Source organism: Polypterus senegalus, chromosome 10 (genome assembly GCF_016835505.1).
Source record: "Polypterus senegalus isolate Bchr_013 chromosome 10, ASM1683550v1, whole genome shotgun sequence".
Taxonomy (NCBI): domain Eukaryota; kingdom Metazoa; phylum Chordata; class Cladistia; order Polypteriformes; family Polypteridae; genus Polypterus; species Polypterus senegalus.
In genome coordinates, this window is record NC_053163.1 from 138,065,058 (window position 1) to 138,092,238 (window position 27,181).

Below are 27,181 nucleotides of genomic sequence, written 5' to 3' on the forward strand. Positions count from 1 at the left end.
GCTCCGCTGCCCAACTTGAGCGTCTCCCGGACAGGCAGCCAGGGGAGCGGAGCGGAGCAGAGTGTGTAGTTGTGAGTGTGAAAGCGTGAGACATACACTGATACACTAAGGAGATCGGGAGTTTTTGGAGCTGGCGAACGTGGAAGAAAAGGATTGCCTTTTAACTCTCTTGGAATAATTTGCATTTCTTGTCTTTTTAAAACCTATGTGTCTGTACTAGAAGAAGCATCGGGGGCCCCGAAACATGAAGTCCTGGGTCGTGTTGTGTTTTTGTTTTTTCCAAACAGTCTTTTCACTGACACGTAAGTAGACAGTTCAGCACCGCCGCTGGTCAGGACGCTGTCCTGCTGTGTCGTCCCTCCAGTGGTCTCATACACCCGTAGTGGGGTTTGATGCGGGGCTGAGGGTGGATGGAAGAGGGGGTCTGAAGTTCAAGTCTGTCGTTTAAGTAAACAAAACAAAGCGTGCGACCGCCTCATTAAACGCGGACAACTCACTGCTGGGTACCTGCTTAAGCCTACGAGTGAAGAAACAGCTCGGGGGTCTCCTTAAAACCACCCTGGGTGAGAACTTTTAATAACAGCGGTGGGCACGTTTTGGTAAACCTGGTGTCCTGTGTACCGTAGAGGATCATAAAGAGTGGCTAAAGAAAACGGATGAATTTGAAATACATTGAAACCTATAGACGTGCGGGGTCTAAAACAAAGAGCGCTCATTAAAGCTCGCAATTTAGAATCCCGTTTCTGTTCCTCTAGCGGTGTATGCCTTTCAGGAAGCAGCTAGTGCGTCTGTTTAATTTGTGTAGCGCCTTTTACCAGCATTCGCTTACAGTGGCTTGGACATTAATACTGTATTTGTTCCTTCTGCTATTATATAGCGCCTTTACGAATGCTGTATTTGTTCCTTATGCTGTTATATAGCGCCTTTGCGAATACTGTACTTGTTCCTTCTGCTGTTATAAAGCGCCTTTACGAATACTGTATTTGTTCCTTCTGCTATTATATAGCGCCTTTACGAATACTGTATTTGTTCATTCTGCTATTATATAGCGCCTTTACGACAAAACAGCCTTTGCTTACTCTACCCCAGACCAGAACGATTATTATTTTCTTTAAACAGCGCACTTTCTCACGAGGCAGTATTTACTTACAAAAGCTTAGACATGAACAATTATTATCTATTTCGTATTATAGCGTCGTTTCAATGTCAGGCTATTCACATAAGTAGCCTAGACATTAATAATTGTTACATCTGTATTGCTTATAAAGCGCCTTTGCCACGAAGTGTGTATTTATAAACGTCCCTCCCAAAGTCATGTTTAGCTCATTTCAGAAGCTGTCATATTGTGGAAAATATTCTATGGCCCAATTTTTTCCCCATATGTATATAAATATAATATATATAGTGAAAGGGCAGCACGGTGGTGCAGTGGGTAGCGCTGCTGCCTCGCAGTTAGGAGACCTGGGTCTGCATGTTCTCCCCGTGTCTGCGTGGGTTTCCTCCAAAGACATGCAGTTTAGGTGCACTGCCGATTCTAAATTGTCCCTAGTGTGTGCTTGGTGTGTGTGTGCTTTGCGGTGGGCTGCGCCCTGCCCGGGTTTGTTTCCTGCCTTGCTCCCTGTGTTGGCTGGGATTGGCTCCAGCAGACTCCCTTGACCCTGTAGTTAAGATATAGCAGGTTGGATAATGGATGGATGGATATATAGTGGAACACCTGGAATGAGGGGCAGCAAATGGCAGAGGAATGGAATCAGCCTACTCAGACTGCTGGCGAGTGGTCCCTAAAAAGTCCTGTTGGCTTCTTCAATGGCCTCTTCTGCCATGCCGCTGAGATCTTTGGTGTTGCCTTGCACTCCCAGCTGCTTCGTCCCTTTGTCTGCACACACACACACACACACACACACATCACCCGGCTCCGCCTCACTCAACTCACCTGGGGTCAAATGCAAGCCATATACCACTCTAGACCCCTGGCTCTGTGAGCCGACCTAAGGATAAGGTCCATGTTCTGAGAGGTCACACATCAGGACCGATGGGCTTTAGCAGCAATATGCTGTGATTAAATTGCTCTCTAAGTGCTGTGTCTATGCCCCCATTATGCTGCTCCTTGGACCCTCTCAGGTCTGGACCCAAGGGTGCTACACCACCCTCTTCTTGGGACCCTCGTTCTCGAGGGTAACACAAAGTCCACCCCCTGTGAAATTCGAGGAGCTCAAGGCAATGTGCTCTGCCCAGGCAGAAGTGAGCCATTGTGAGTGGGATAGAGGGGTCCACCAGTGTTAGTGCAAAACCAGTCATCTGTGTTAGGGATCATTAGTCAGTTCTCATCCCACCGCTGACACCAGTGTAACAACCTTTGGTGGGGGTGGGGGGGTACAAGTAACGTAGGAATGGAATCCACCTTTTTACATGGGCTGCTAGTGAATGGCCCTAAACCGCTAAAAGTTTAGGGCCTAAAGTGGCCTTTTGACCTTTTCATCAGCTGCTTCGGCAACATCGTTCAGATCTTTGGCAGCAACATGTGCCCTCAGCTGCTTCATCTCTTTGTCCACTCATATATGCCACCTGTATGCTGTGCCTCACTCTGAGGTAACCACACTCCACTCTCTGGCTCTGTGAGCCGACCTAAGTCCGGGGTCCACATCTGAGACTCGCCAACAGCCACACATCAGGGCTGGTGGGGTTTAGCAGCCGAGTGATGCGATCACATTGCGCTCTAAGTGCTGTGTCTGTGCCCCTGCTATGCTGCTCAGTTTCTTTCAGGTCTGGACCTGGGGTGCTTCACTATATATAATATACGTACAGCGTATATACAGTGAAAGACCAAGGAGTAGGACATCTGAAGACAGTAACTGCGGCTGCTTCTCACTACAAAGTCCACCGTTCTCTCTTTAACTCAGGCGCCCCCCTGTGGTGAGGAATTACTGGGCCTGGCATTTAGTTTGTGGCTCATTTGACTGGCATGTGGTCCTCCAGTCCCGTAGCTTATCATACTCCAGCAACAAACATTACTGCTTCCCATTGAGTTTATATATCACCTTTCACTGTACTTTAGGTAGGAGAAAACCTTCTTAAAAGGCAATTATTCTATATATTTTAATTTATATATCATCTTTCATCAAGAAGCAGGTTTCCTCTTCTGTAGTTTAACCCACTTATTATTTTTCTGTGTAATGCCTTTCATCAAGAATCACTTTTTCTTTTCTATTACCTAAGGACTGCACAGTGAAGCATTGGTAAGGCGCTCTTTCTGGGGGTCACAGCACCTTCTCCCAAGAATCTCCCCTCTCTTTGTGCAAGAATCTCATGCATCTGGCTTAGCATATGTAGCGCCTTTCAGCAAGCGTCCGTCTTTCTTTGTAAAGGTCAAAATCCTGACCTGATGACCATTACATTGCCCCTCGGCGTTTGTTTTTTTTTTTTGCATTACAACCAGAAATTAAGTTGACTTTTGGGGGGTTAGCATCATTTGATTTACACAGCATGCCTAGCACTTTAAAGGTGCAAAATATTTTATTATTATAATGCAAACTATAATTCAGACAAAAAAAACCCCAGAAATTCAGAGTATGCATAGTGTAAGGGACGGCCAGCAGCCTTACCTGGCCGGGATGTTCATGAGATGCAAGGACTGGGGGAGAGAGAGCCTGCACAGGGCATTATCTCCCCCAGAGCACTTGATGGCGTCCCCCAAGGGGGTTACAGTGGTGCCTCAGATTCCCACAGGGCAACATGGGACATGGAGTTCTTCAATTCAACCCTGTTGGGTTCTGTGTGTGCCACCAAGGGGTGCTGCAAGGACTGGGGAACCCTATTTCATGGGGTTTCTGTCTTACACAAAAGTGCTTCAGACCACATGTATGGAAGACTGGAAGTACACCCGGGTGGGAGATAAAAGGACAGGGTTGCCTCACAGGGACAAGCCAGAGTTGGGTGGAAGGTGGATGACGCTTGCTAGGAGGAGTGGAGAAGGCAGTGACCACCCGTGAAAGACGAAGAGAGAAAGGAAGCCAAAGGGTGTGCTTAATGGTACTTGTGGCTGTGGTGGTGGGAAACGCTTGCTTCAGAGAGTTTCCCACAATGAAACACTCTTTGTGCCTTTTAAAACTGTGTCCGTTCCTGTTTGTGGGGAGCTGGAGTGCCCCCTGGTGTCCACAATAGATATTCATGACCCAAAGTCAGTACTTTGCAGAGTGCAGTGCCACCTTTGCTGCAATCCCAGCTGCCAATCTCTTGCAGAAGGTCTCTATTACCTTAGCACATCATGCCACTAGGATTTCCGCCCATTCCAAGGTAAAACTGCTTCAGCTCCTTCCAGTTAGATGGGCTGAGTTGGTGCCCAGCAATCTTCAAGTCAGTTGGATTGAGGTCTGGGCTTTGACTCGGCCATTCCAAGACATGGAAACGTTTCCTTTTAAATCACTCCAGTGCAGCTTTAGCAGTATGCTTAGGGTCATTCATTATCCTGCTGGAAGATGAACCTTCAGCCCAGTCTCAAATCTTTGGCAGACTGAAACCGGTTTTCATGAAGAAGTGCCCTGTTTTTAGTGCCATCCATCACTCCTTCATTCCTGACCAGATTCCCTGTCCCCACATCCCCACGGTGTGACGACGCCACCACCGTGCGTCACTCTGGGAGTGGTGTTCTCGGGGTGATTAGAGCAGTTAGGTTTGCACCAAACATGACATTTCCCACATTGGTCAGAAAGTTCAATTTTGGTCTCAATTGAACAGAGAACTTTCTTCGATTGGTTTGGGGAGCCCACCACATGCTGTTGGGCTGACTCCAGATGTGTTTTTTTCCTTTAACCAATAGCTTTTTACTGGCCAATGACCCTTCCATAAATCCTCTTTTTGTGGAGTGTCCGACTTAAAGTGGTCCTATGGACAGACACTCCACTGTGGAGCTTTGCAGCTCCATTGTTGTCATCCTTGCTGTCTTTAAATTAACTCTAAATATGATAATAAACTTGAAAATAATGGAATACAACTGATTACTAACAATAAATATTACAAACACATTTGGTACTAATGATTCAGTTAACACCTGTTATAAACATGCATACAAAATGTATAATGTTTTAATAATTATACAAGAGAAAATGATATACAATGGTGTGAAAAACTATTTGCCCCCTTCCTGATTTCTTATTCTTTTGCATGTTTGTCACACAAAATGTTTCTGATCATCAAACACATTTAACCATTAGACAAATATAACACAAGTAAACACAAAATGCAGTTTTTAAATGATGGTTTTTATTATTTAGGGAGAAAAAATCCAAACCTACATGGCCCTGTGTGAAAAGTAATTGCCCCTTGTTAAAAATCACCTAACTGTGGTGTATCACACCTGAGTTCAATTTCCGTAGCCACCCCCAGGCCTGATTACTGCCTCACCTGTTTCAATCAAGAAATCACTTAAATAGGAGCTGCCTGACACAGAGAAGTAGACCAAAAGCACCTCAAAAGCTAGACCTCATGCCAAGATCCAAAGAAATTCAGGAACAAATGAGAACAGAAGTAATTGAGATCTATCAGTCTGGTAAAGGTTATAAAGCCATTTCTAAAGCTTTGGGACTCCAGCGAACCACAGTGAGAGCCATTATCCACAAATGGCAAAAACATGGAACAGTGGTGAACCTTCCCAGGAGTGGCCGGCCAACCAAAATTACCCCAAGAGCGCAGAGACGACTCATCCGAGAGGTCACAAAGACCCCAGGACAACGTCTAAAGAACTGCAGGCCTCACTTGCCTCAATTAAGGTCAGTGTTCACGACTCCACCATAAGAAAGAGACTGGGCAAAAACGGCCTGCATGGCAGATTTCCAAGACGCAAACCACTGTTAAGCAAAAGAACATTAGGGCTCGTCTCAATTTTGCTAAGAAACATCTCAATGATTGCCAAGACTTTTGGGAAAATACCTTGTGGACTGATTAGACAAAAGTTGAACTTTTTGGAAGGTAAATGTCCCGTTACATCTGGCGTAAAAGGAACACAGCATTTCAGAAAAACAACATCATACCAACAGTAAAATATGGTGGTGGTAGTGTGATGGTCTGGGGTTGTTTTGCTGCTTCAGGACCTGGAAGGCTTGCTGTGATAGATGGAACCATGAATTCTACTGTCTACCAAAAATCCTGAAGGAGAATGTCCGGCCATCTGTTCGTCAACTCAAGCTGAAGCGATCTTGGGTGCTGCAACAGGACAATGACCCAAAACACACCAGCAAATCCACCTCTAAATGGCTGAAGAAAAACAAAATGAAGACTTTGGAGTGGCCTAGTCAAAGTCCTGACCTGAATCCAATTGAGATGCTATGGCATGACCTTAAAAAGGCGGTTCATGCTAGAAAACCCTCAAATAAAGCTGAATTACAACAATTCTGCAAAGATGAGTGGGCCAAAATTCCTCCAGAGTGCTGTAAAAGACTCATTGCAAGTTATCGCAAACGCTTGATTGCAGTTATTGCTGCTAAGGGTGGCCCAACCAGTTATTAGGTTCAGGGGGCAATTACTTTTTCACACAGGGCCATGTAGGTTTGGATTTTTTCTCCCTAAAGAATAAAACCATCATTTTAAAAACTGCATTTTGTGTTTACTTGTGTTATAGTTGACTAATGTTTAAATGTGTTTGATGATCAGAAACATTTTGTGTGACAAACATGCAAAAGAATAAGAAATCAGGAAGGGGGCAAATAGTTTTTCACACCACTGTAGATCCACTGAGTGCAAATATTTTAACATCTTACCCAAATAATATATCTACAGTGCGAGCCAAAATGAAGTACCACATTGCACATGGCAGAGGCAGCCGAGTGGGTTTGGGTTATGGTTAGGGCAACATGCCTTGGTCCGGTGCACACCGTGCTTTCACTGTTGAAGCATTCTTCAAAAACAACGAATCCATCATCACTACGCAACGCGCCTTCCGAACGCACTTCAGTATTCCTCCTAACGGTGAAGTCCTAAATCAGAAAACAATTCTTCAGTGGGTGGATAAATTAGACAGACGGGTACAACATTGAACATAAAATCTCCATGCTGTCCTCGGACTGTACAAATGCCTCAAAACATCCAACCTGTAAGGGCATCGATTTTGCAGTCTCCTAGATGTTCAGCACACAAACATGCTTCTGCATTAAACATCTTTAAGAAGGATTCTGCATGAGGACCTTAACTTCCATCCATATAAAATGATGGTAGTGCAGGAACTCACTGAGAGAGACTGGGAGAGCCGTAGAGAGTTGTGTGGGGACATTCTGCAAACCGCTCATCTTGATGCCATCGTCACGTGCAGCAACAAGGTACATTTCCATTTGAATGGTTGCGTAAAAAAGCAAAACTTTTGCTATTGGGCTGAAAGCAACCCTCGTGAACTTCATCAGAGACTCCTGAACAGTGAGCTTGTTACAGTTTGGTGTGCCGTTGCAGAATTTGGCATTGTAGGCCCTTACTTTTTTGAGGCTGGGGGAGCAACGTTCACCGTCACTTCAGAATATTACATTGAAATACTAGAGAACTTTTTGCAGTCCCAACTAGAAGAAATGGATGTGGTGGATGCCTGGTTTTAACAGGATGGAGCAAGAGCTCATACAGCGCAGAGATCCATGCAAAGTTTCCGGGGAAGCTGATCTCCCTGCATGGCAATGTCGGGTGGCCTTCACGTTCTCGCTCCGTGTGATTTCTTTTTATGGGGCTATCTCAAGTCGAAGGTATACACGCACCGACCTCAAAACACTGAAGCCCTCAAGGACGCTATTTGCCTAAAAATCGCTGCTGTTACCCTTGAAATGGCCGAAGGAGTCATGTGAGCATTCAGAGATCGTCTCGAAGAGTGTATTGCTAATGATGGCCACCACCTTGAAGACACAATTTTTAAAACACGATGAAAAAAATCTATTTGGTATACCGTTTCTTGTGTCGTAATGAAATTCATTTTATCTTGAAGAGTTTTTGTAGAATAAACGTTTGAAATGTGGTACTTCTTTTTGGCTCACCCTGTATATAAGTAAATAAACAACCAATTATAAATATAACGTAACATATAACAATAACAGATGTGTAACACCCAATACAGAAAGATCATATAATGTTTACATAAACCAGGGAACAAGATACAAATTACATAACAGTAAACAAGAACATGTACAAAATCAAGACATGTTAAACGAAATAGATGTGACTAAAAAGATCACCAAACAAATAACATAAAATAAACAGAAGAAAAACAATGTGAGCCACACATATATCTAACAAGTCTATAATAATGAGGATGTATAGATTCGGCCAACGCGTTTCGACGCTTCACCTCCTCTTCAGGGCCCAGCAACCAAGTAAGAAACTTGAACAGAGTGATATAATCAACCACTAAATGTATAACAGTTCCATTACAGTATATACCTCCAACCATGTAAATTAAAAGGATAACAACAACAACAACAACATTTATTTATATAGCACATTTTCATACAAACAGTAGCTCAAAGTGCTTTACATAATAAAGAATAGAAAAATAAAAGACACAATAAGAAAACAAAATAAATCAACATTAATTAACATCGAATAAGAGTAAGGTTCAATGGCCAGGGGGGACAGAAAAAACAAAAAAACTCCAGACGGCTGGAGAAAAAATAAAATCTGTAGGGATTCCAGATTTAATTTAATTCCAAATTAAAAGGATAACTACCTATTGTATACAAACAGCTGCTCACTGAAGTAGACCCACAGTAACTTAATTCCCTAGAAATGACAACTGTATGAAAATAAATAAAAACAGTAATCAAACATTCAACCGAACTATTGATACTAGAAATAACTAAATATTAGAAACAGCTAAATAGAAGGTCCCTCTTACCTCGTCCATGTTCACAATGCAAATCGAAACATCCTCGCAGTCTTTGTCGCACCTCTGATTAATGCCCTCCTTCCCCAGTCAGAGAGTTTTTGTCTTATCAGGTTTGTAGTGGTGCCATATTCCATTTGGTTATCATGGACTTCATGTTGCTCTGTGGGATATTCAAATTATGGGATACTTTTTATAACCTAACCCTGACCTCTAATTCTGCACAAGTTTGTCTCTGACCTGTCTGGAGTGCTCCTTGGTCTTCATTGTCCTTAGTGGAGCTGCAGAGTCAGGGGCCTTTCAGACCAGGTCTGTTTATACAGTCATCATGTGACACTTTGATTGCACACAGGTGGACCCCAATCAACTAATTATGTGACTTCTGGAGTTATTGGGCTGGAGCAGATCATATTTATTTAAAATACTCCTTATGGTTTACAAAGCCTTAAATAATCTCGCTCCATCTTATATTTTGGAATGTCTGACACCTTACACTCCAAATCGGAACCTTAGATCATCATATGAGTGTCTGCTTAGAATTCCAAGAGCTAAACTTAAAAGAAGTGGTGAGGCGGCCTTCTGCTGTTATGCACCTAAAATCTGGAATAGCTGACTTTGACTTGAAATTCACCAGGCTAATAAGGTGGAGCACTTTGAAAAACTGCTAAAACACATTACTTTAACATGGCTTTCTCATAGCTTCATTTTAGTTTAATCCTGAAGCTCTGTATATTTAATTAATTATCATTACTATTCATGGTGGCTCCATAATCCGTACTAACCCCTACTCTCTCTTCTGTTCTCTTCCCGGTTTTCTGTGGTGGCGACCTGCGCCACCACCACCTGATCAAAGCACCGTGATGTCCCTACATTGATGGATTAAAGGCCAGAAGTCCACATGACCGTCATCATCCAGTCCTTCCATGAGAAACCTAAATACAAAGAGGCCTGATCATTTATGTTAGGTAGAATGCCTAGAGGGGGCTGGGTGGTCTTGTGGCCTGGAACCCCTGCAGATTTGATTTTTTCTCTCCAGCCGTCTGGAGTTTTTTTTTTGTTTTTTCTGTCCTCCCTGGCCATCGGACCTCACTCTTATTCTATGTTAATTAGTGTTGCCTTATTTTAATTTTTTACTTTGTCTTTTTTTTCCTCTTTCTTCATCATGTAAAGCACTTTGAGCTACATTGTTTGTATGAAAATGTGCTATAGAAATAAATGTAGTTTTTGTGTCATAGCAAAGGAGATGAATACATATGTACTCATAATGTTTCAGTTTTTAACTGTTTATCATATATATAATATATATATATCTTTATACATAATACGTTACCGACTACTATCTGCTTTGTGGGTGAAGATTGACCTCCAAGGTTATTCCTCTTTTAATTTTTATTTTATTTTATTGTAGAATCAACTCTCAGGAGTGGCCAGCAGGGTGGGCGTGTGGTGCATGCGTACAGACGCCGTTCTCATTCCTACCACCTTCACCGTCACTTCCCTACGTCTTCATATCTTAAATCATTCTTGAGGCAGATTGAAGACTTAAGTGCCAGCTTAAGTGAAAAATTAAGGAAAATGTACTTAATGTACGTAATTGCAATGCAAACACTGAATCACTTTTAACGTAAAAGATGCCGACGAAAGGAGAGAAGAAGCGGGACGCTAGGGTGAAGAAAAGAAGAGCTGCTGAGGAAGCAGCAAACACATCAACCTTTGAGCAAATGAATGATAAACGTACAGAGAAAGAGGATAAAAACTAGGATTGCTCAAGTGACGTGAATTCACTACACATTATCATGTAGTGCGAAGTTACTGGTATAATATAAAAGTCAATGTGTGTATGTATGTTTGTTCCAGCATCACTTCCGAATGGCTGGTGAGATTTTCATGAAACTTGGTACACAAGTTTCTCATTGGTCAACTAAAAATACTGTAGGGTGAAATCAGCCCTAACCCACCCCCTTCTAAATAGGGTGGGGGGTGATCTTGCAGTCTTGTATGCATGTTATCATCCAGTTGATACTCAGCATGACCACCAGAGGGCGAACTGGAAGTGACTGCCAGCATTCCTTATGTTTGAGCTCCAGCGCACGCCTGAGTTTGCCAGTTTGAGCTTTAACGGATGATAACATACATACAAGACAAGCACATTAGTGAGTCCTCATTGTTTGTTAATTTATTTTTATTTTTAAAGTGGTGTTTTTTTTAATTATATTTTTCTCAAACAATTAAAAAAAAACAAAAAAACTTTAATTTCATACACAATGCTGGGTGTGTATATATATAAACAGGTAAAAATTTTTAGAACACTACAACAATCTAGATGAGGACAGGCCATTCAGCCCAACAAAGCTCACCAGTCCTATCCACTTAATCCTTCCAAAATAACATCAAGTCTAGTTTTGAAAGTCCCTAACGTCTTACTGCCTACCACACTACTTGGCCGCTTATTCCAAGTGTCTGTCTATTGTGTAAAGAAAAACTTCCTAATGTTTGTGTCAAATTTACCCTTAAGAAGTTTCCAGCTGTGTCCCCGTGTTCTTGATGAACTCATTTTAAGTCACTGTCTCGATCCACTGCACTAATTTCCTTCATAATTTTAATAATTTTCATTCCACTTCAACAATTTGAACTTCATTGTTACCGTAATAGGTGCCATTACATAAAATCAAAATCTGTTTAAGTTCCGGATTATAATGTGACAAAACAGGACAAATACTGAGAAGGATGAAAACTTTTGCAAGGCAACGTATTAAGCAACTTTCTCTGTGACTTCTAAGAGGGTCACCAGCACCACCCGTGTTCTTGTGTCTCATTTCTTCCTGGAAAAGTGACTTTGGATTGTGGCCGGTGGGTTCCATTGACATCCTTTAATCCTTTATGAGACAAGCGGCCAGTCCTGGTGGTGAGGATGCTCTGGACTTAAGCCAACAGTGGGGTTCAGATCGGGTGACCTGTCTGCAGCTTCATGTCTGTCACATTTCCTGAAAGCTTTGGGCTGGCAGTTTGTCTCGTTGTTTTAAAGGTAGACGGTGTCTGATACCCACTGAAGGGATGGGTGAGGAAATGGAAGACTATGGAATACTCAGTTGAGAGGATCCCTTAAGTCCCTTAAGTTCAAGGTCACAAAGACCACAGCCGGTCCTGGCCGTATGGAACAAATGGGGTGCCAGTCCATCACAGAACCAACTCAATCTTGTGCCCACATTTGCATATTGTGGCATGTGGCTGCCACAGTGCTGATTTATTTCTTTTAAGTTTTTATTCTGTGCGTTTGTACACTTGGGTCTCTTTGGCATAATTCTGGATAAGAGGGTCATGATAATTGTGGCCCCTCATTGTGGCACTAATCTTAATAGTACAAATAATTAGTATCCTTTTTTTTTTTTGTTTCTGCAGAGTTTGCTTCCATTTCACCTCAGGACCCCGTGCTCACTATTGGCTCTTCTCTCACGGCGACATGTGTGGTCAGAGAAGAATTCAGCCTGGAGGCTAAGACCCTGTTCTGGACGCTGAACGGGAAGAGGCTGCCCGCTAAGACCTACACCATCGTGAACAAAACTGCACTCGCTATCACTCTACAGCATCTCAACGGCTCACGGCAGCAGTCCGGAGACAACCTTGTGTGCCACAGCACCGAGGGCCACATCCTGGCAGGCTCCTGCATTTATGTGGGCAGTAAGTTTTATTGATAACAAATAATTTTGGGTGGAGGGGATTGCCAGGTTGGCACAGATGGTGTCTTTGAAGATCACCCTACTGTTCAAGTATGAGAACTTCTTTCCCATTGCAGTGCCACCTGAAAAACCAGTGAACCTGACCTGCTGGTCCCGAAACACCAAAGATCTCACCTGCAAATGGAGGCCTGGGGGTGAGGGCGAGACTTTTCTCAAAACCAAATATACACTCAAGTATAAACTACGGTAAGAAATAAACGATAAAGTCATCTTCCCTTGTTCTGCTCTCTTGCTACACATTATTGGAAGCCATTTATGCGTCTCTTTAGGTGGTACGGGCGCGAGAAGGAATGTGACGATTATAACCTTGGAGACCCCTACTCTTGCTACATCCCACGTGACTTGGCTTTATTCACACCTTACGAGATATGGGTGGAGGCCTCGAACCGCTTGGGCTCAGCCAGTTCTGATATCACTACGCTGGACATCCTTGACGTAGGTAAGGCAACCTGAACCCCCGTCAGTTTCCACAAGTGCCTGCCATAACTTGAAGTGACTATTATTAATTGGGGAGGCAGTGGTTAGTGCCGCGTCACCACACATTTAGCACCCTCTTCTTGAGCCTCTGTCTTTAGAGAATCAAACTGCTCCTCCAGGGTCTGAAGGTGACGTCAAAATTACATGACTAGTCGTGAGGTACGTCAGGCCTGCCGACTGCGGTTGCTGATCTCGTTGGCAGTCTGTGTCAGTTTACACAAACGAAGATCACTGGATATGTCACATTTAGCGACTGTGTGTCAACTTTCCAATTAGAGCTGACAGCAAATGGCGTGCTGCCTGATTGAGTGAGTGACTTTGGAAGGGTTTAACAGGTACTACGAGTTTAGCCACACACTTTGCCCTTCTTTATTTCTTCCCCATTCTGTCATGCTACGTAAACGCGAGACATCAGACAGACAAGCCACTCTCCTGTTTGTGAGGTCCTTATTCTTCATCGATGAATTATATGCATTGTACTTCCTGATGAGCATCCATCCTGCACACAGAGCCACCATTGCAACTTACCCGTTTGACTTTGTGAGCGTCAGTTGAAGTGAACCACTGGGAATGTCACATCTCAACATCATGATGACAACTGCCTGTGGCTAACTAAGATTTTGTAAGGCTAAAAAGTCGTCTAATGTGAGGTTTCCTTCCACATCCGTAAGGCGAGTGTTACAGTAGGTTGATTGCCGACTCTAAATTGAGTGAACTAGGTACGTGTGCCACTTGACCAAGTGACGGTCTACTGCAGGGGTCTGCAGATACGGAGGGCCGCAGTGGCTGCAGGTTTTTCTTCCAACCCGATCGCTTAATGAGAAGCCACCCCGTGCCACTGACAAATCTCTTTTAATTGTTCAGCTTCTTCTGCCATGTCAGGTCTTTCTTAGATTTTTTTTTCCTTTCCCAAGAATCATCCATTTGTATGTTGAAGTGGAGTAGTGACTCTCAGTTGTGGCCTTTTCTCTCTTCATTTTCCTTCCAAATATTTGATGAAACCGACGACACACAGGTGGAAATGGAGTCAAGTTAGATGGAGGCCTGCTGGCTCCTTTGTCATTTGTCTCTTATTGCTCATTAAAAACGGTGAATGTCGTAATAATTCAGGCCCGCCGGGTGCCTAGCAAAATAGCAGAGCGGAAATGGAGGGGCATGAGGGGATCATTTTTAATAAGACAAGCATATAAAAGATGAATTCCATAGGCGTTGGTTGGTTGGGAGCATTCGCTGATAGCGTGTTGTCACACCCCCCACACGACGAACCACCCCTTATTGTGACCCGAGTGCAGCGGGTGACACCTCAGCACCACACTGGAACAGTGTGAGGTTTTTTATGGTGGCTGGAGTGCCAATCCTGTCCTCAACCCCCCAAGTTTTCCCTGTAAGTTGGAGGACCTGCTTGCTGGGCTGGCTGCAGGTTAATGTCATACCCAGGATGGAGCGATTGCAGGTTAAGGGCCCATCGGAGTAGAGTCACTTCTGGCATTTATGGGGTTCAATTCTGCAACCTTCTGATTGCTGGCATAGACCCCTATTCTTAGAGCCACCACTGCACCCTCCATAGGCTTTGGACCACCTTAACCCTGAAATGGATTAAGCAGGTAGGAAAAAAGGTGGATGGATAGACAGAGTGTACACACACCAGCTTCAAAACATTGAAGCCCTTAAAGACGTTATTCGCCTCAAAATCGCCGCTATTCCTCTTGAAATGGCTGAACGAGCCATGTGAGCGCTCAGAAATCCTCTCAAAGAGTGTACCGCTAATGATGGCCACCCAGTGGGAAAAAAAAATATTTTGTATACCTTTCTGAAGTAAAAAAGTGAAACGTAATAAAATGTAATAAAAAGTCAGTCATTATCCAACCCGCTATATCCTAACTACAGGGTCACGGGGGTCTGCTGGAGCCAATCCCAGCCAACACAGGGCGCCAGCCCACCACAGGGGAGACACACACACACACCAAGCACCCACTAGGGACAATTTAGGATCTCAAATGCATCTAACCTGCATGTCTTTGGACTTTGGGAGGAAACCAGAGCACCCGGAGGAAGCTCACGCAAACACGGGGAGAACAATGATGAAGCGAACCCGGGTCTCCTATCTGCGAGGAGGCAGCAGCGCTACCCACCATGCCGCCCTAAACATAACATATCATATAACAATAACCTTCCGACTGCTGGCATAGACCCCTAGTCTCAGAGCCACCACTCTGCCCTCCTTAGGCTTTGGACCACCTTAACCCTGAAGTGGATTAAGCAGGTAGGAAAACAGGTGAATGGATAGACGGAGTGTATCACAGTAAAGCCCTTAACCAGAAAATTGATCCAGGGGTGCTGTACAATGGCTGAATCTGCACTGACACCCCCCAAAGATCATGCGAAAGGACAATTTCTCTTCAGGGATTAACAAAGTATATCAAAATAAAAAACAAGTCAAAGATCTAAAAGTAATAGTGAAACTGTCCTCCAGGCTGTGTCGGGTTTGGGAAGCTGGGGCGTCCCCTGGTGGTCATAGCAGTTTAAATCAACAATGAATGAATCAACTTTGAATCATCTTTTTAACATTATTGAATCTTGCCACTGGTACTGTCTCCTGTAATAATATGGAGACCTGCAGCCCCCTTACTTTCTGTGGTCCATGGATTCAGTTATTCAGAGTAAAAACAAACTGAAAACTATTGCACTACCATGGAACACAACACAAAAATATACCCAGCACATATCCATCTAATCTCCATAAAACGTAACGCAGATTAGTAAAACCCGTGGGCAAAAACAGCAACCAAAAAACAAAAAGGAGAAAACCAAAACAAAAAAACAAAAAGGGCATAAATATGGGAGGTAAACAGACGAGGCATGAAAGGAGGAGGCGAGCCTGAGGAGGAGTGAAGTGGAAAAAGAAGTGAAGTCAGAGGAAAATGAAAAGAAAAAAATTATTAGAATGAAAAGAAAGAATGTGTGTCGTTTTGTAAGCTCCCGAGTGCAAGAGAAAGCCTGTGGCACGTATGTATGGAAATAGAAACTGGGCTATCAACCTGGAACTGTTGTGAGAAGTGGAGTCTGAGGGGTTGGGGACATAAGCCACTGAAAACAAGCCTCTACTTTTGACGTTGCAGTGACCACAGACCCTCCATCAGATGTTCACGTAAGCAGAGTGGGTGATCTGGAAGACCAGCTGATTGTGCGTTGGAGTTCACCTCCGGCCCTTAAGGACTTCTTGTTTCAAGCCAAGTATCAGATTCGCTACCGGGTGGAGGATAGCATGGAGTGGAAGGTAAGCAGCAAGAGAGTATTTCTTTTATTTTGTTTTTGGTTCTTAAATTAGTTGGTCACTTACAATCCAACTTAAGTAAGTGTCTGTGTAAGTCTGTCTGATTGCGGTGTCTTTGTCATTCCAACAGATGGCACATCACAAGCATTAACACTACTTTTACGAATCCCATACCAAATGGCATATGACAGAGACATCTACATCTTGCTTGTCATTCCAACAGATGGCACATTACAAGCATTAACACTACTTTTACGAATCCCATGCAAAATGGCATATAACAGAGACATATGCATTGCATTTGTCATTTCAACAGATGGAGCCTCACAAACATTAATACTGCTTTTACGAATCCCATACCAAATGTCATATAACAGAGACATATGCATTGCATTTGTCATTCCAACAGACGGAGCCTCACAAACATTAACACTAATTTTACGACTCCCATGTTGCATTTGTCATTTCAACAGATGGAGCCTCACAAACATTAATACTGCTTTTACTTAATCCCACACCAAATGGCATATAACAGAGACATATGCATGGCATTTGTCATTCCAACAGATGGAGCATCACAAGCATTAACACTACTTTTACTGAATCCCACACCAAATGTCATATAACAGAGACATATGCATTTCATGGTGCACTGCAAAGTTAGTCTATGTCAATTAATTAGATTTTAACCCACCTTAACCCTTTCGGCCCTGGCATCCTATTACTAGTACATATATATGCAGCCATTTTCGCAAAGCACAGGTATGTTTGCAGCCGTTGGAACCGGGTGTGCTACTATTAGCGCAGACTAGAGAGACTGGTGTTCAGTCTGCAAAACACGGAAGTGAAACAAGTAGTATTGAAGTATTTGGCAGCTATTGTATAATAAGTGATCACTTTTTTGTTTTTTCATTTTTGAGCTTCCTAGACACCCCAAAGGTAGAATATCTCACAAAACAATTTTTCCCATAAAAACAAAAAATCCAGGGATGAAAGGGTTAAATGGGTAGCCCAGCTAGTCGGTTCTATAACAGATTAACTGTTGTGGCTAATGAACTGGAGTCGAACACACAAGGTGGCCAGTTCAGGTTTTCCCTCCTGTGCTCCAACTGTAGAAAATACAGACAGCTGCACTTTGCCGCTGTACTTGTGTTGGTGCTACAAAGGCACTATATTAAGTTAAGGGGTTACTACTCCAATGCTTGGTCCACAGGTGGTAGATGATGTTGGGAACCAAACGTCTTGTCGACTGGCGGGGCTCAAGACTGGGACTGTATACTTTGTGCAAGTTCGCTGCAATCCTGTCGGGATCTATGGCTCTAAAAAAGCTGGTATCTGGAGTGACTGGAGTAATCCCACTGCTGCCTCCACTCCCCGGAGTGGTAAGTGATCAAACTTGAATGCCAGAAACTAACCCAATCTCACCCCATTAGATCTGAAGAGAGGTGCGTGTTCTTTGGTTGCTATCTCAACGCTGAAAGAACAGCTGAAGATCTCCAGTTCAGGGTAAAATGCAACCAAATTCGGAGGATGTTTGTGTGGCATCCCTACAGAATATTCATAACCCACCCTCTCATTTCAGAGCGCCTGGGAGACAGTGTCTGCGACCCAAAGAGTGGCGAGCAAAACTCAACCCTGCGCCGGGAGCTTAAGCAGTTTTTTGGGTGGGTTCGCAAGCACGCCTATGGGTGCAACGGCATGAGCATCAAATTGTATGACCAGTGGCGGGTTTGGCTACAGAAGTCCCACAAAACGCGCAACCAGGTAGGTAAGCAGAACCATGCTTCCTATTGACCCTTTTTGATGGTGGCCAACAACATGATTTGGGGGGGCTCATGACACGTCTGACTGGAAAGCAGCCATCACAACATGCTGGCTTGTTTGACACCCAAGTCAGGTATTCTTAATGAAGAAGGAATGCCTTTATTATTAACTTGGGCCTCTCCAGAACATTAAAAGGACGGTCGATTTTAAAAGGAATGGACCCCTCATGAGGGATGTCACACTCCACACACGTAGAGTGTTTTGCATTTGGTGAGTGTCAGATGTGTTCATTACGCTTCTGGTTAGGGAGGCTTTTAGACAAATTGGATTGACACATTTTGCACCTCCACGTTTCTAACACGTCACATGAGTGTCCCTGCCCATGGCCTTGGTCACAGCACTTTAGGTCAGCAGCGCCAACCCACATGATGCCCTCACCCTCACTTGTGCTGGGAGCAGAGATCTACCGACCTTAACATTTACCTGGGGTTCGAAACTGCCTTCCCAAGTCTTATTTCTGCTCGCTGAAATATTCTCAAAATTTGACAATCTTGTCTTTGTCATTAGTGTAATGAGAGTTTAGATCAGCATTTCCCCAACAGGTGGTCCGTGGCAGCATTGCAGGTGGGCTCCGACTGTATTATTGTTATTGACATTATCAGCCTGCAGCTAAGTGATGTTTGAATGCATTAATTAACATGGATGTCCTAACTGATATAAACACAGGATGGGTTTACAAATGGCAGTGGCATCAGGAGCTGGAGGGCTACAGTGGTTGAACCCCCCTGATCTTTCATTCTCAGATATACATGAACAACAGCAGCAGGCCCCTAATCTTCTTTTTCTCATTGTTTACCAGTTGTATTCCTGTTATACAATAAGTCGGTTGCTTTCCGAGTTCTTACTTATTTATACGAGGGAGAGTCCAATATTATCCACACTCCAGCTGTAGGATTTATGGTAATCAACTTTCAGGAGAGACAAATACACCATTTTTCGCCATAATCTCCCTGCTCTTCAATACACTTTGTCTGTCTGTCAACAAGCTTTCGTATTCCTTCATTAAAAAGTGTTTTAGGCTGAGCTGCGAGTCACGAATGCACCGCTGTCTTCACCTCTTCATCAGACGTGAATCTTCGTCCTCTTAGGGCTTCTTTCAGGGGACCAAACAGATGATAGACTGATGGGGCGAGATCAGGACTGTAGGGTGGACACTGTGACACCTCAAACCGAAGTCTTGGCAGTGGTGTGCGGACGTGTGTTGTCATACAAGAACACAATGCCCTTGGATGACAGTCCTTTGTGTTTTGTCTGAAGTTTAAGCTTTAGCTCTTCAGTGAGCATCTCACTCTGACAAGCACTGTTGATTGTTGTACCTTTGTCCTGATGATGTTCCAGCATTGGCCCTCAAGAATCTCATAAAACTGTAAGCATCAATTTTCCAGCTGATGGTTGACTTTTGCACTTCTTCTTGGTTGGTGATGGAGGATGTTTCCATTCCATACCCTGCTGTTTACTCTCCAGCTTGTGGTGATGAATCCGTGTCTCGTCACCATAACAAACGTTCACCTTCCTTAGAGTATCAGTCCAAATTTTGTTTGCAGATATCCAAACGCTTCTGTTTGTGCTCTTCTGTGAGTTGTTGCGGTTCCCGTCTCGCACAAACTTCTCGAAACCCAAGTCTGTCATGGAGTATTGCACAGGCAGAGCCAGGGCTGATTTGACGCATCATCTACTGTCACTCGTCTAGTCAACAGAATCATTTCACATCTACGCTCAATGTTATCGTCAGATGTGAACGTGGACAAGCGTCCAGCTCCTTCTTCATGGCTGATGCTTGTGCGACCTTCCTTGAACGTCTCTATCTATTCATGCACACTCCTTCACGATAAAACACTCCCTCCATACTGTGCACAAAGTCTTCCATAAATATCGACACCAAGCACACCCTCAGACCACAAAAAACAAATCTCTGCTTGTGCTCGTTGCTCTTCTTTCGTGTAAATCTAAATTGGAGCAGCCATTGTTTCTCGCACTGCAGTTACAAATGACCTGACGTAAAGCCTTCACACATGTGTAGCAGTGACTGGGGAGATGGGGACCTCATATGGAAAGACGGTGCTGCCAACAGACAGAGCGCAGAAGATTTTTGACTCACCCTCGTATAATTTTAACTAATGTTAACAGCTAGATGGAGAACGCATTTCAGTTCCTTTTGTCTTTTCATATTGTAATGTTGATACTGATTGTATGCTAGCATTGATCATTTTGTATTAACATAGTTTTAATTATTGCATACTACACTATTGGTCATACTTTTAAAATGTTTAAGAAAATCCAACAACAAATAGTCGCAGACCCTGCAGGACTAACACGCATTAGTCGATGCCGTTTTCACTGCCCTGTAGTGTATAAAAGGCGCAGATTTAATGTCGCCAACTAACATGTGGAATTGCATTCTCTTACCGCAGTTACTTCTGAATGTGACTTATTGTAACAAAACTACTTCATAAAACAACAATGTAATAACTGACTGGATGAAGTAAGTAAAAATCTGAACTTCTCCACCAAACGCGCCCTAATCTGTGCCGACATCACCTAACTTGTTTTCTTTTGAGTCACTCCTGTGCTGCCTTGGCCTTGTGCGTGCTGTCGTTGCCTTTCTAGAAGGTAAACCTTCCCCTAAGCCTCCATTTCTTAGCCGACTTGAACAGATTCTCTCCCACAATTTCCGTGTGTTTACTTCCATGGATCTTAACAAGATTCCCAGTCCCTACTCGTGAAATGCATCCCCACATTATGCTGCCACCACCATACTTCACTGATGGGATGGCATTTTTGAGGCATGAGTAGTGTTGGGTCTGCACCACACATAGTGTTTGGAATTTTGGCCGATAAGCTCCATCTTGGTTTCATCAGACCTGCAAAGCCTTTGGCCACGTTCTTGCTGGGTCTCCCTCGTGCACTGTGGTGAACCCCTTTTTATACTGTAGATATTCCTGTATTATGGATTCTTTCTTGCCAATCTCCCAAGTTGTTTCTTGCTATTGTGGACTCAGGCACGTAATACATTTGTGGCTGGTTTCTCTTACCCTTTGAGGGGCAGCCATCTTTAAGCAGGGACATCCACATCACAGTCCTCACTGGGATGTCCAAGCACTGTGGTATTTATTTTTGGTCACCCTTTTCCCAATTTTGGCATTTGTATTTTTCTTACCCAGCCTTGCTAATGACCCCCACACGCTGGCTGTATCTACATCCACACACATAACTGGGATAAGGTGAATAACCCAGTTAAAGCAGACACCTTGTTCCTTAAAAATCTACGTTGACATTTGCAAGTAATCTTCTGGAGTTCTTTGGCGAAATACTCCGACATCAATAAACTACAAAGAAAAAAAAAAGTTAAATGTCATTGTCAGCCACGTAAATCTGAAAATAAGCTTGGCACCTGTGATCATTTTTTAATGTTTTATAAATATGTTGAGCCCTGCAAAGGACCGCCATACCAGTACATGTGCTTCATGCCTTACACTCAGTGCTGCTGGAATAATAAAAAGCACAGGTATTGTGTTCAGTTCAGTAAGAGAAGTATTGTGTTAAGTACTCGTTATTTTAAAATGTCTTCGACCTACGCCACGCACGTTACTTTTAACGCATTTCCCTACTGCTCTCGAGAGTTTAGCGCTGTACGTTTACCATCTCAGCATTCTTGTAAATTTTGCAATTTCAGAAATATTGAGACAGATTATTTCAGCTAGGAGAAGGAGTAATGCGAGCACAAGAATATTTGCCACAGGAAATTTATCTTGAGTTAGCTTCTACCCATAGCTGCTGAACAACGTGTGGAACAGAGACATACGCAGGCTGACAGAGTGCAATGCACATGCGCCGACTACAAACTCCTTAACAATAACCCGGTCATGGGTTTATACAGAAACATAACCAGATATTTTGCAAAGAAATCGACCTCTGTTAATGAGGTTCCTCTAAGCAGAAATATTTTAGGCATTTTAGAACGGGGGCCTTACTTATAAAGCTTGCATACGTACAACAAGAGGCTCGAAATGTGCATACACAACTTCCCACACAAACGTCGGGATTTATAAAAGAAAACTTGATGGGCGAACATGCTGTCACAATAATAGCCGAAACACATCAAAAAAGGTTTGGGGCAGCCACCCGTATATTGTGCCCTGGCTGTAAATGAGTAATTGTTCACAGGTCTGAGTCCAAAGAAGAATTGAACTTAAGGTTGTAAAGATAACGGCATTAAAGGCTGCAGCAGGAAGTGACATCATCAGGGCCGGGACCGGAAATTATGACATCAGTGTCCCCGGGAACCAGAACTGATGTCATCAATGGCGCCGAAAAACCTGGAGTGACGTCATCAGTGGGACCGAAACCATGCGGGATTTCCCGTGGATGGTCTGCAGTGGATTGAGAGAGAAAGTCACTACACCTTGCCACCCCCCTGGTCTGGCATGGAAATACTGTTATTCAGGGCCTTTAGCTGCCTCCCAATCACACGTGTATCACAAAGTGTATATTTATGGAAACCCTGACGCATGTGCACATGATGCTTCAGTGAAACTGGGAGATGGCGACACCCCTGATCAAGCAGCGAAATGCAATCAGACCATGTAAATGAGGACTTGCAAACATAATCATTTATATCCCTGAGCCGTTATTATAATGTGTGTTGACTTGATAAATATGTTACACCTCAAAAGTGTTAAATATGGTGCACAGTCTGTATTCTAATTCCCCTTTAAGAGGGCCAATGCTGTGTATTTGCACTGAAGAACTTTTTTTGTTTTTCAACAGTTTATATTGGCTACCTGTTGTCAGTCCTCAGGTCAGGAATATTTTAGTCAAGCGTCACCCTATCTTACCAGCTGTGTTTGAAGATATTAACGGGCTGACAGAGTACTATATCCAGTTCTCGCGTGGTGTTGTGCACATACATTAAACATGTCTTTCCAAACCTACAAAGTCAATTTGCAGCAGTGTCGGATCACTTTACTGCACTCATATTGCAACAAGGGCATCTAGAGAGAATGAAGTGTCTTTTGTTAAGGATAAGCAGTGACATTCCATTAATGCACAAGTCATCCAAGCCATGGCTGACAAAAGTCATGTCTCAGAGGCCTGGGTCAACCCCTAATTTATTTATTTCGAAACAAAGTAGCTTTGAAAGACGTGACGGTGCTGTATGTGATGGCTGGCTAGTTGGTAAGGTAACTGGCTGAACCCTCGGTGTTTCATATGTCCTGTGTCATCCATTGTAATAGGATACGAACATCTACAAGGTAAATTACATAGAAACATGTGTCCTCCAGGTTTTATCGATCTGAGGTTTTCTATGGTGTACAGGTTTTACTGTTTCTTTAGCATGCACATATTTTCTCAGTTGAGGTAACACAAAGTTTTATAAATGAGGCCTCAGGTTTCTGTGAATAACCAGTTTATTATGGGGCAGGCAAATGCACTCCCAGAGTGACTTTAATAAGCAGAAAAGCTTCCTTTTACTCTAGACGCTTACTTGTAGAAACTACTTACCGTATATACGTGCAGATAAGTCGGGACTTGATTTTACCGTATAATTTCTAGTATTTTATAATGTCGGTCATGTAAGTCGAATGTGGAAAACTCACACTATTGATCCAAGAGATTATGATACGCTAACGTCCACCTGAGAGGGTAACGACGGAGCACGCTGTCTTATTTTTTGCTATGTATTGTGCCTACATGACCACATAGTAAGAACTATTCGGAAGTGACGTTTGCACTGATTTGTGGTTTTTGTATCTCACCCCCTCATACACCTTTATCGTAAGAGAATCCCTTATCTACGATGGAGCATTTGATCAGAAGAAAATATGAAACTGGTGTTAAATTAAAAGACGATGAAGTGGCAAAAGAAATTTGTAATTTCGCTGCTGCAACAAAATTAGATTTGTCTGCGAAAGTGATGTGAGAAAAAAAAAATTAAGTGTCGCATTTTTGAACGGGCGTACAAGTCGGGTCCGATTTTATGATGGATTTTTCGGGTTTCAAGACCTGACTTATACGCGAGTATATACGGAAACTTAATGAGGTCCAGATGTGTCTTGCTTGGGAACATTTTGCCACTTCAAGCTTTTGGAGCCTAAAGGGTTTGATTGCTTATGAAAGTTTCTTTTTAGAAATATACTTTGGACAAATTAGTTTGGCTTTACAAATGAACTGTTAGAAACATTTAGGTTGTCAATTAAAATACTTGTTGAAGGAATAAGTGTAGAAATCTTTTGAAAGCCGGAGAAGGGGATGCCTTCCTAGGGGATGGAATGGTTTTCTAAGACATTATATGTAAGTAAAAGGTAAGGAAACGTGTAGCTCCACCAGCCCCACGGTTCAACCAAAACATCTGACGTGCCAGCACATAATAAGAAACTGATGTAATGAACAACAATTCCTATTTTTAAAATATTTAATGATCATCCTTCTATTTCTATGACCCATTGGATGGGTACGGGTAAGGGTACCTGCTTTGAATAGGACGTACGGTAGGTGTTCCATGTCTTCCTGGTCTATAATGTATGCAATAAAATACAATTTTGAAGTCAAGAAAATAACACCTCCATTTTAAAATACTTCTGACATTCCAATTTCCAGGTTCTACAAGGAGATAAATCCTAGCTGGCTCTTTCCGGGCACCCCAGGGTCAGTCAAAACTTTCCAATGACTCGTGCCCAGGAGAACAAAGATGCTAAAAATCATTTGCCTTCTACCAGCCAACTGCAGAATCGGGGCTACCTGTGCCTCTACAAGTGACCCTGCGGTGAAGACCCGTCGCCAGAAGGATGCCAGTAATCAGCCGTCAGTGAACTTTGCATGAGGTCATTGGGAGGTTTCCTTTAAAGTAATTGCAGCCGATACAGGCTTTGTACTTTTCTAACACGTGGTTCTTGTTTTTACAGAGTGTAGGTATTTGGTACATTGTGCTTCTATTACTGATTAAAAAAAAAAATCGTTCTGGATTCAAACCTTAATGGGGTTGGAATGTTTTGCAGGGAATATTTAAAATTGTGCTTCTCAAGACAGCCCGGCAATTTTCTCAACTCTCGCATCTCAGACAGGCGGAGTGCAGTACAGGGAATGAAAGGCTTTACGTGCTGCTCTTAAACAGTTACTGCTGTCAAATGTTTTTTAATTCTTTACATTTATAAAGTGCTTTTTTTACTACTCAAAGCGCTCTCCTTGCAGGGATGATCCGGGAAACGAACCCACAATCTCCTTACTGCAAAGCAGTAGCGCTATGACTGCACCACCTGCGTGGTAACAGTTTTTAGGGTTGGGTAGGGTTTGCCCATCTTTGAACAGATTATCTCCTAGGGTTATATTCTCATCTAAGTTTCTAAAGGGGGTTGATTTTTTAACATTAGGGCTACCAACTTGTAGAGTTTTAAGGTTAGGGTTGGTTTGGATGTGTCGTTACTGTAAGATATGGCCCAACCCAGATTTTAAATCAATTTCCAGAATGTTAAAGGGGTCTAAATTTTTAATCTGAGGGCTCTCATCCCCTAAATGTTTAGGAGTTGGGTTGAGTTGGGTTTGTCTGTCAGTCAAGTTGCACCCTAATTCTGAATAAAGAGGAATATCTACAATGGTAATGGGGATTAATTCTTAAACATTAGGGCTGATGTTATCTAAGTTATTAAGTGTGGTTTTAATTCCATCACAGTATATAGACACGCATATATTACAGTTAAAGTGTATAATCCACTACATCTTGGAATGAATCTTTCCATTTTCCAGACAGTTTTTTTCTACTGTAGCGGCTCCCAGCATTGTGGGACAGAAGCTAATGAAATACCTAAAACTTAAAAAAGAAAAACAAAAAAACAGAAAGCGATTGTTCAGGATTACCCAGAACAACAAAGCGACGACAGTGGATGTAAGGACCACTGAACAAAGTCGAGAATCCAAATGCAGGTGTAATGCATTATGGTGTCAATGACTCTCTGCTAGGTTTATTGTATGACAAGAAGGCATTAATTAATAATTAGCAACTAAAACCTCAAAGTAATAAACTATTACTGTTTCAGAATTGCACCTTTATTAAATAGAGTTAAATATAAATATGTTTAAATTTCATCTTATAAAGCTCTCTTCTACATTCCCAGTGCTCAGACTGAATTCAGTTTAATTCAATTCATTTTGTATAGCACTCCTGACTGAGAATCGCAATTCACCAACAGTCAAGTGCTGGAGTTTAGAACATTTAAATAAACACACAAATTACATTAAACACATGTTAAAAAAAAAAGAAGGAATTGCACTGACTAACATAAAGCGTCACAATGTAAAGTCTTGATGAGATAAAACTAGATGATAGATCAGGAGAGCAGAGGAGAGGAAAATGAAGAACACCAATTCACAGCATTCCTGAGGAAAATAAATCTCTGGAGTTCCATAGTCGATTATAGCAGACAAGTCATAGTTCTGATGTCCTTCACCGACCGCCTGGTCTCCCTCTCTTAGGCTGGCTCAGTTGTCATCCCAAGTTACACTGAATGAGAACTATAAAGTGGGAGTGGCCTGCAATAGCTTAACAGCCTATCAAGAGGCTCGTCCCATCTTCTAACTATTCATTCACTCACTCACTCATTCTCACCTGCAGTCTTAGCAGAGAGGCCTATGTGTCCTTTTCCCCAGCCATACTTGCCAACTCATACTGTGAGATCCCAAGGCATTTCCAGGCCTATTTGGGAGATGTAATCCTCCTAGTGATCCCTGGAATCTCCATAAAACCTTCACAGGGAGGTGTCCAGGGGGAAACACGTCAATTGGTTCCTCTCGACATGGAGAGTCAGCGGCTCCACTCTGAGCCCGTCCCAAATGTCTGTGCTTCTTACCCTGTCTCAAAGCCTTCCAACTAACTCTGCCATAGTAGGCTTCAGTACGTAGTGGTCAGCATAAATGATACACCCCAAAAGATTTTTCAGAAAATAGTATCTCCCTTTAAAATGAATACATTCTATGAGATCCCATACCATAAAACAGAACCAGAAATCTGATGTATTGGATGCAAATGAGATT

General features: G+C 42.9%; 1 protein-coding gene across 2 annotated transcripts; it reads left to right on the forward strand.

The window, feature by feature from the left end:
• crlf1b (cytokine receptor-like factor 1b) lies at positions 1 to 27,181 on the forward strand. 2 transcript variants are annotated; one of them, XM_039766825.1, is made up of 8 exons: positions 1 to 302; positions 12,245 to 12,523; positions 12,639 to 12,768; positions 12,852 to 13,021; positions 16,179 to 16,336; positions 17,547 to 17,715; positions 17,916 to 18,101; positions 24,755 to 27,181. In XM_039766825.1, the coding sequence occupies exons 1-8, from the start codon at positions 245 to 247 to the stop codon at positions 24,769 to 24,771; spliced, it is 1,167 nt and encodes a 388-aa protein (XP_039622759.1). In that variant the 5' UTR covers positions 1 to 244; the 3' UTR covers positions 24,772 to 27,181. The 2 variants fall into 2 exon arrangements, with proteins under 2 accessions (XP_039622759.1, XP_039622758.1); XM_039766824.1 differs by having other exon boundaries at positions 17,916 to 18,097.

Bases quoted from the DNA above. Each gene is read 5' to 3' on its own strand.
- crlf1b (XM_039766824.1), top strand. From the start codon at position 245: ATGAAGTCCTGGGTCGTGTTGTGTTTTTGTTTTTTCCAAACAGTCTTT. The intron at 12,524-12,638 runs GTAAGTTTTATT...TTCCCATTGCAG, and splicing joins CTCCTGCATTTATGTGGGCA to TGCCACCTGAAAAACCAGTG. The intron at 16,337-17,546 runs GTAAGCAGCAAG...CTTGGTCCACAG, and splicing joins AGGATAGCATGGAGTGGAAG to GTGGTAGATGATGTTGGGAA.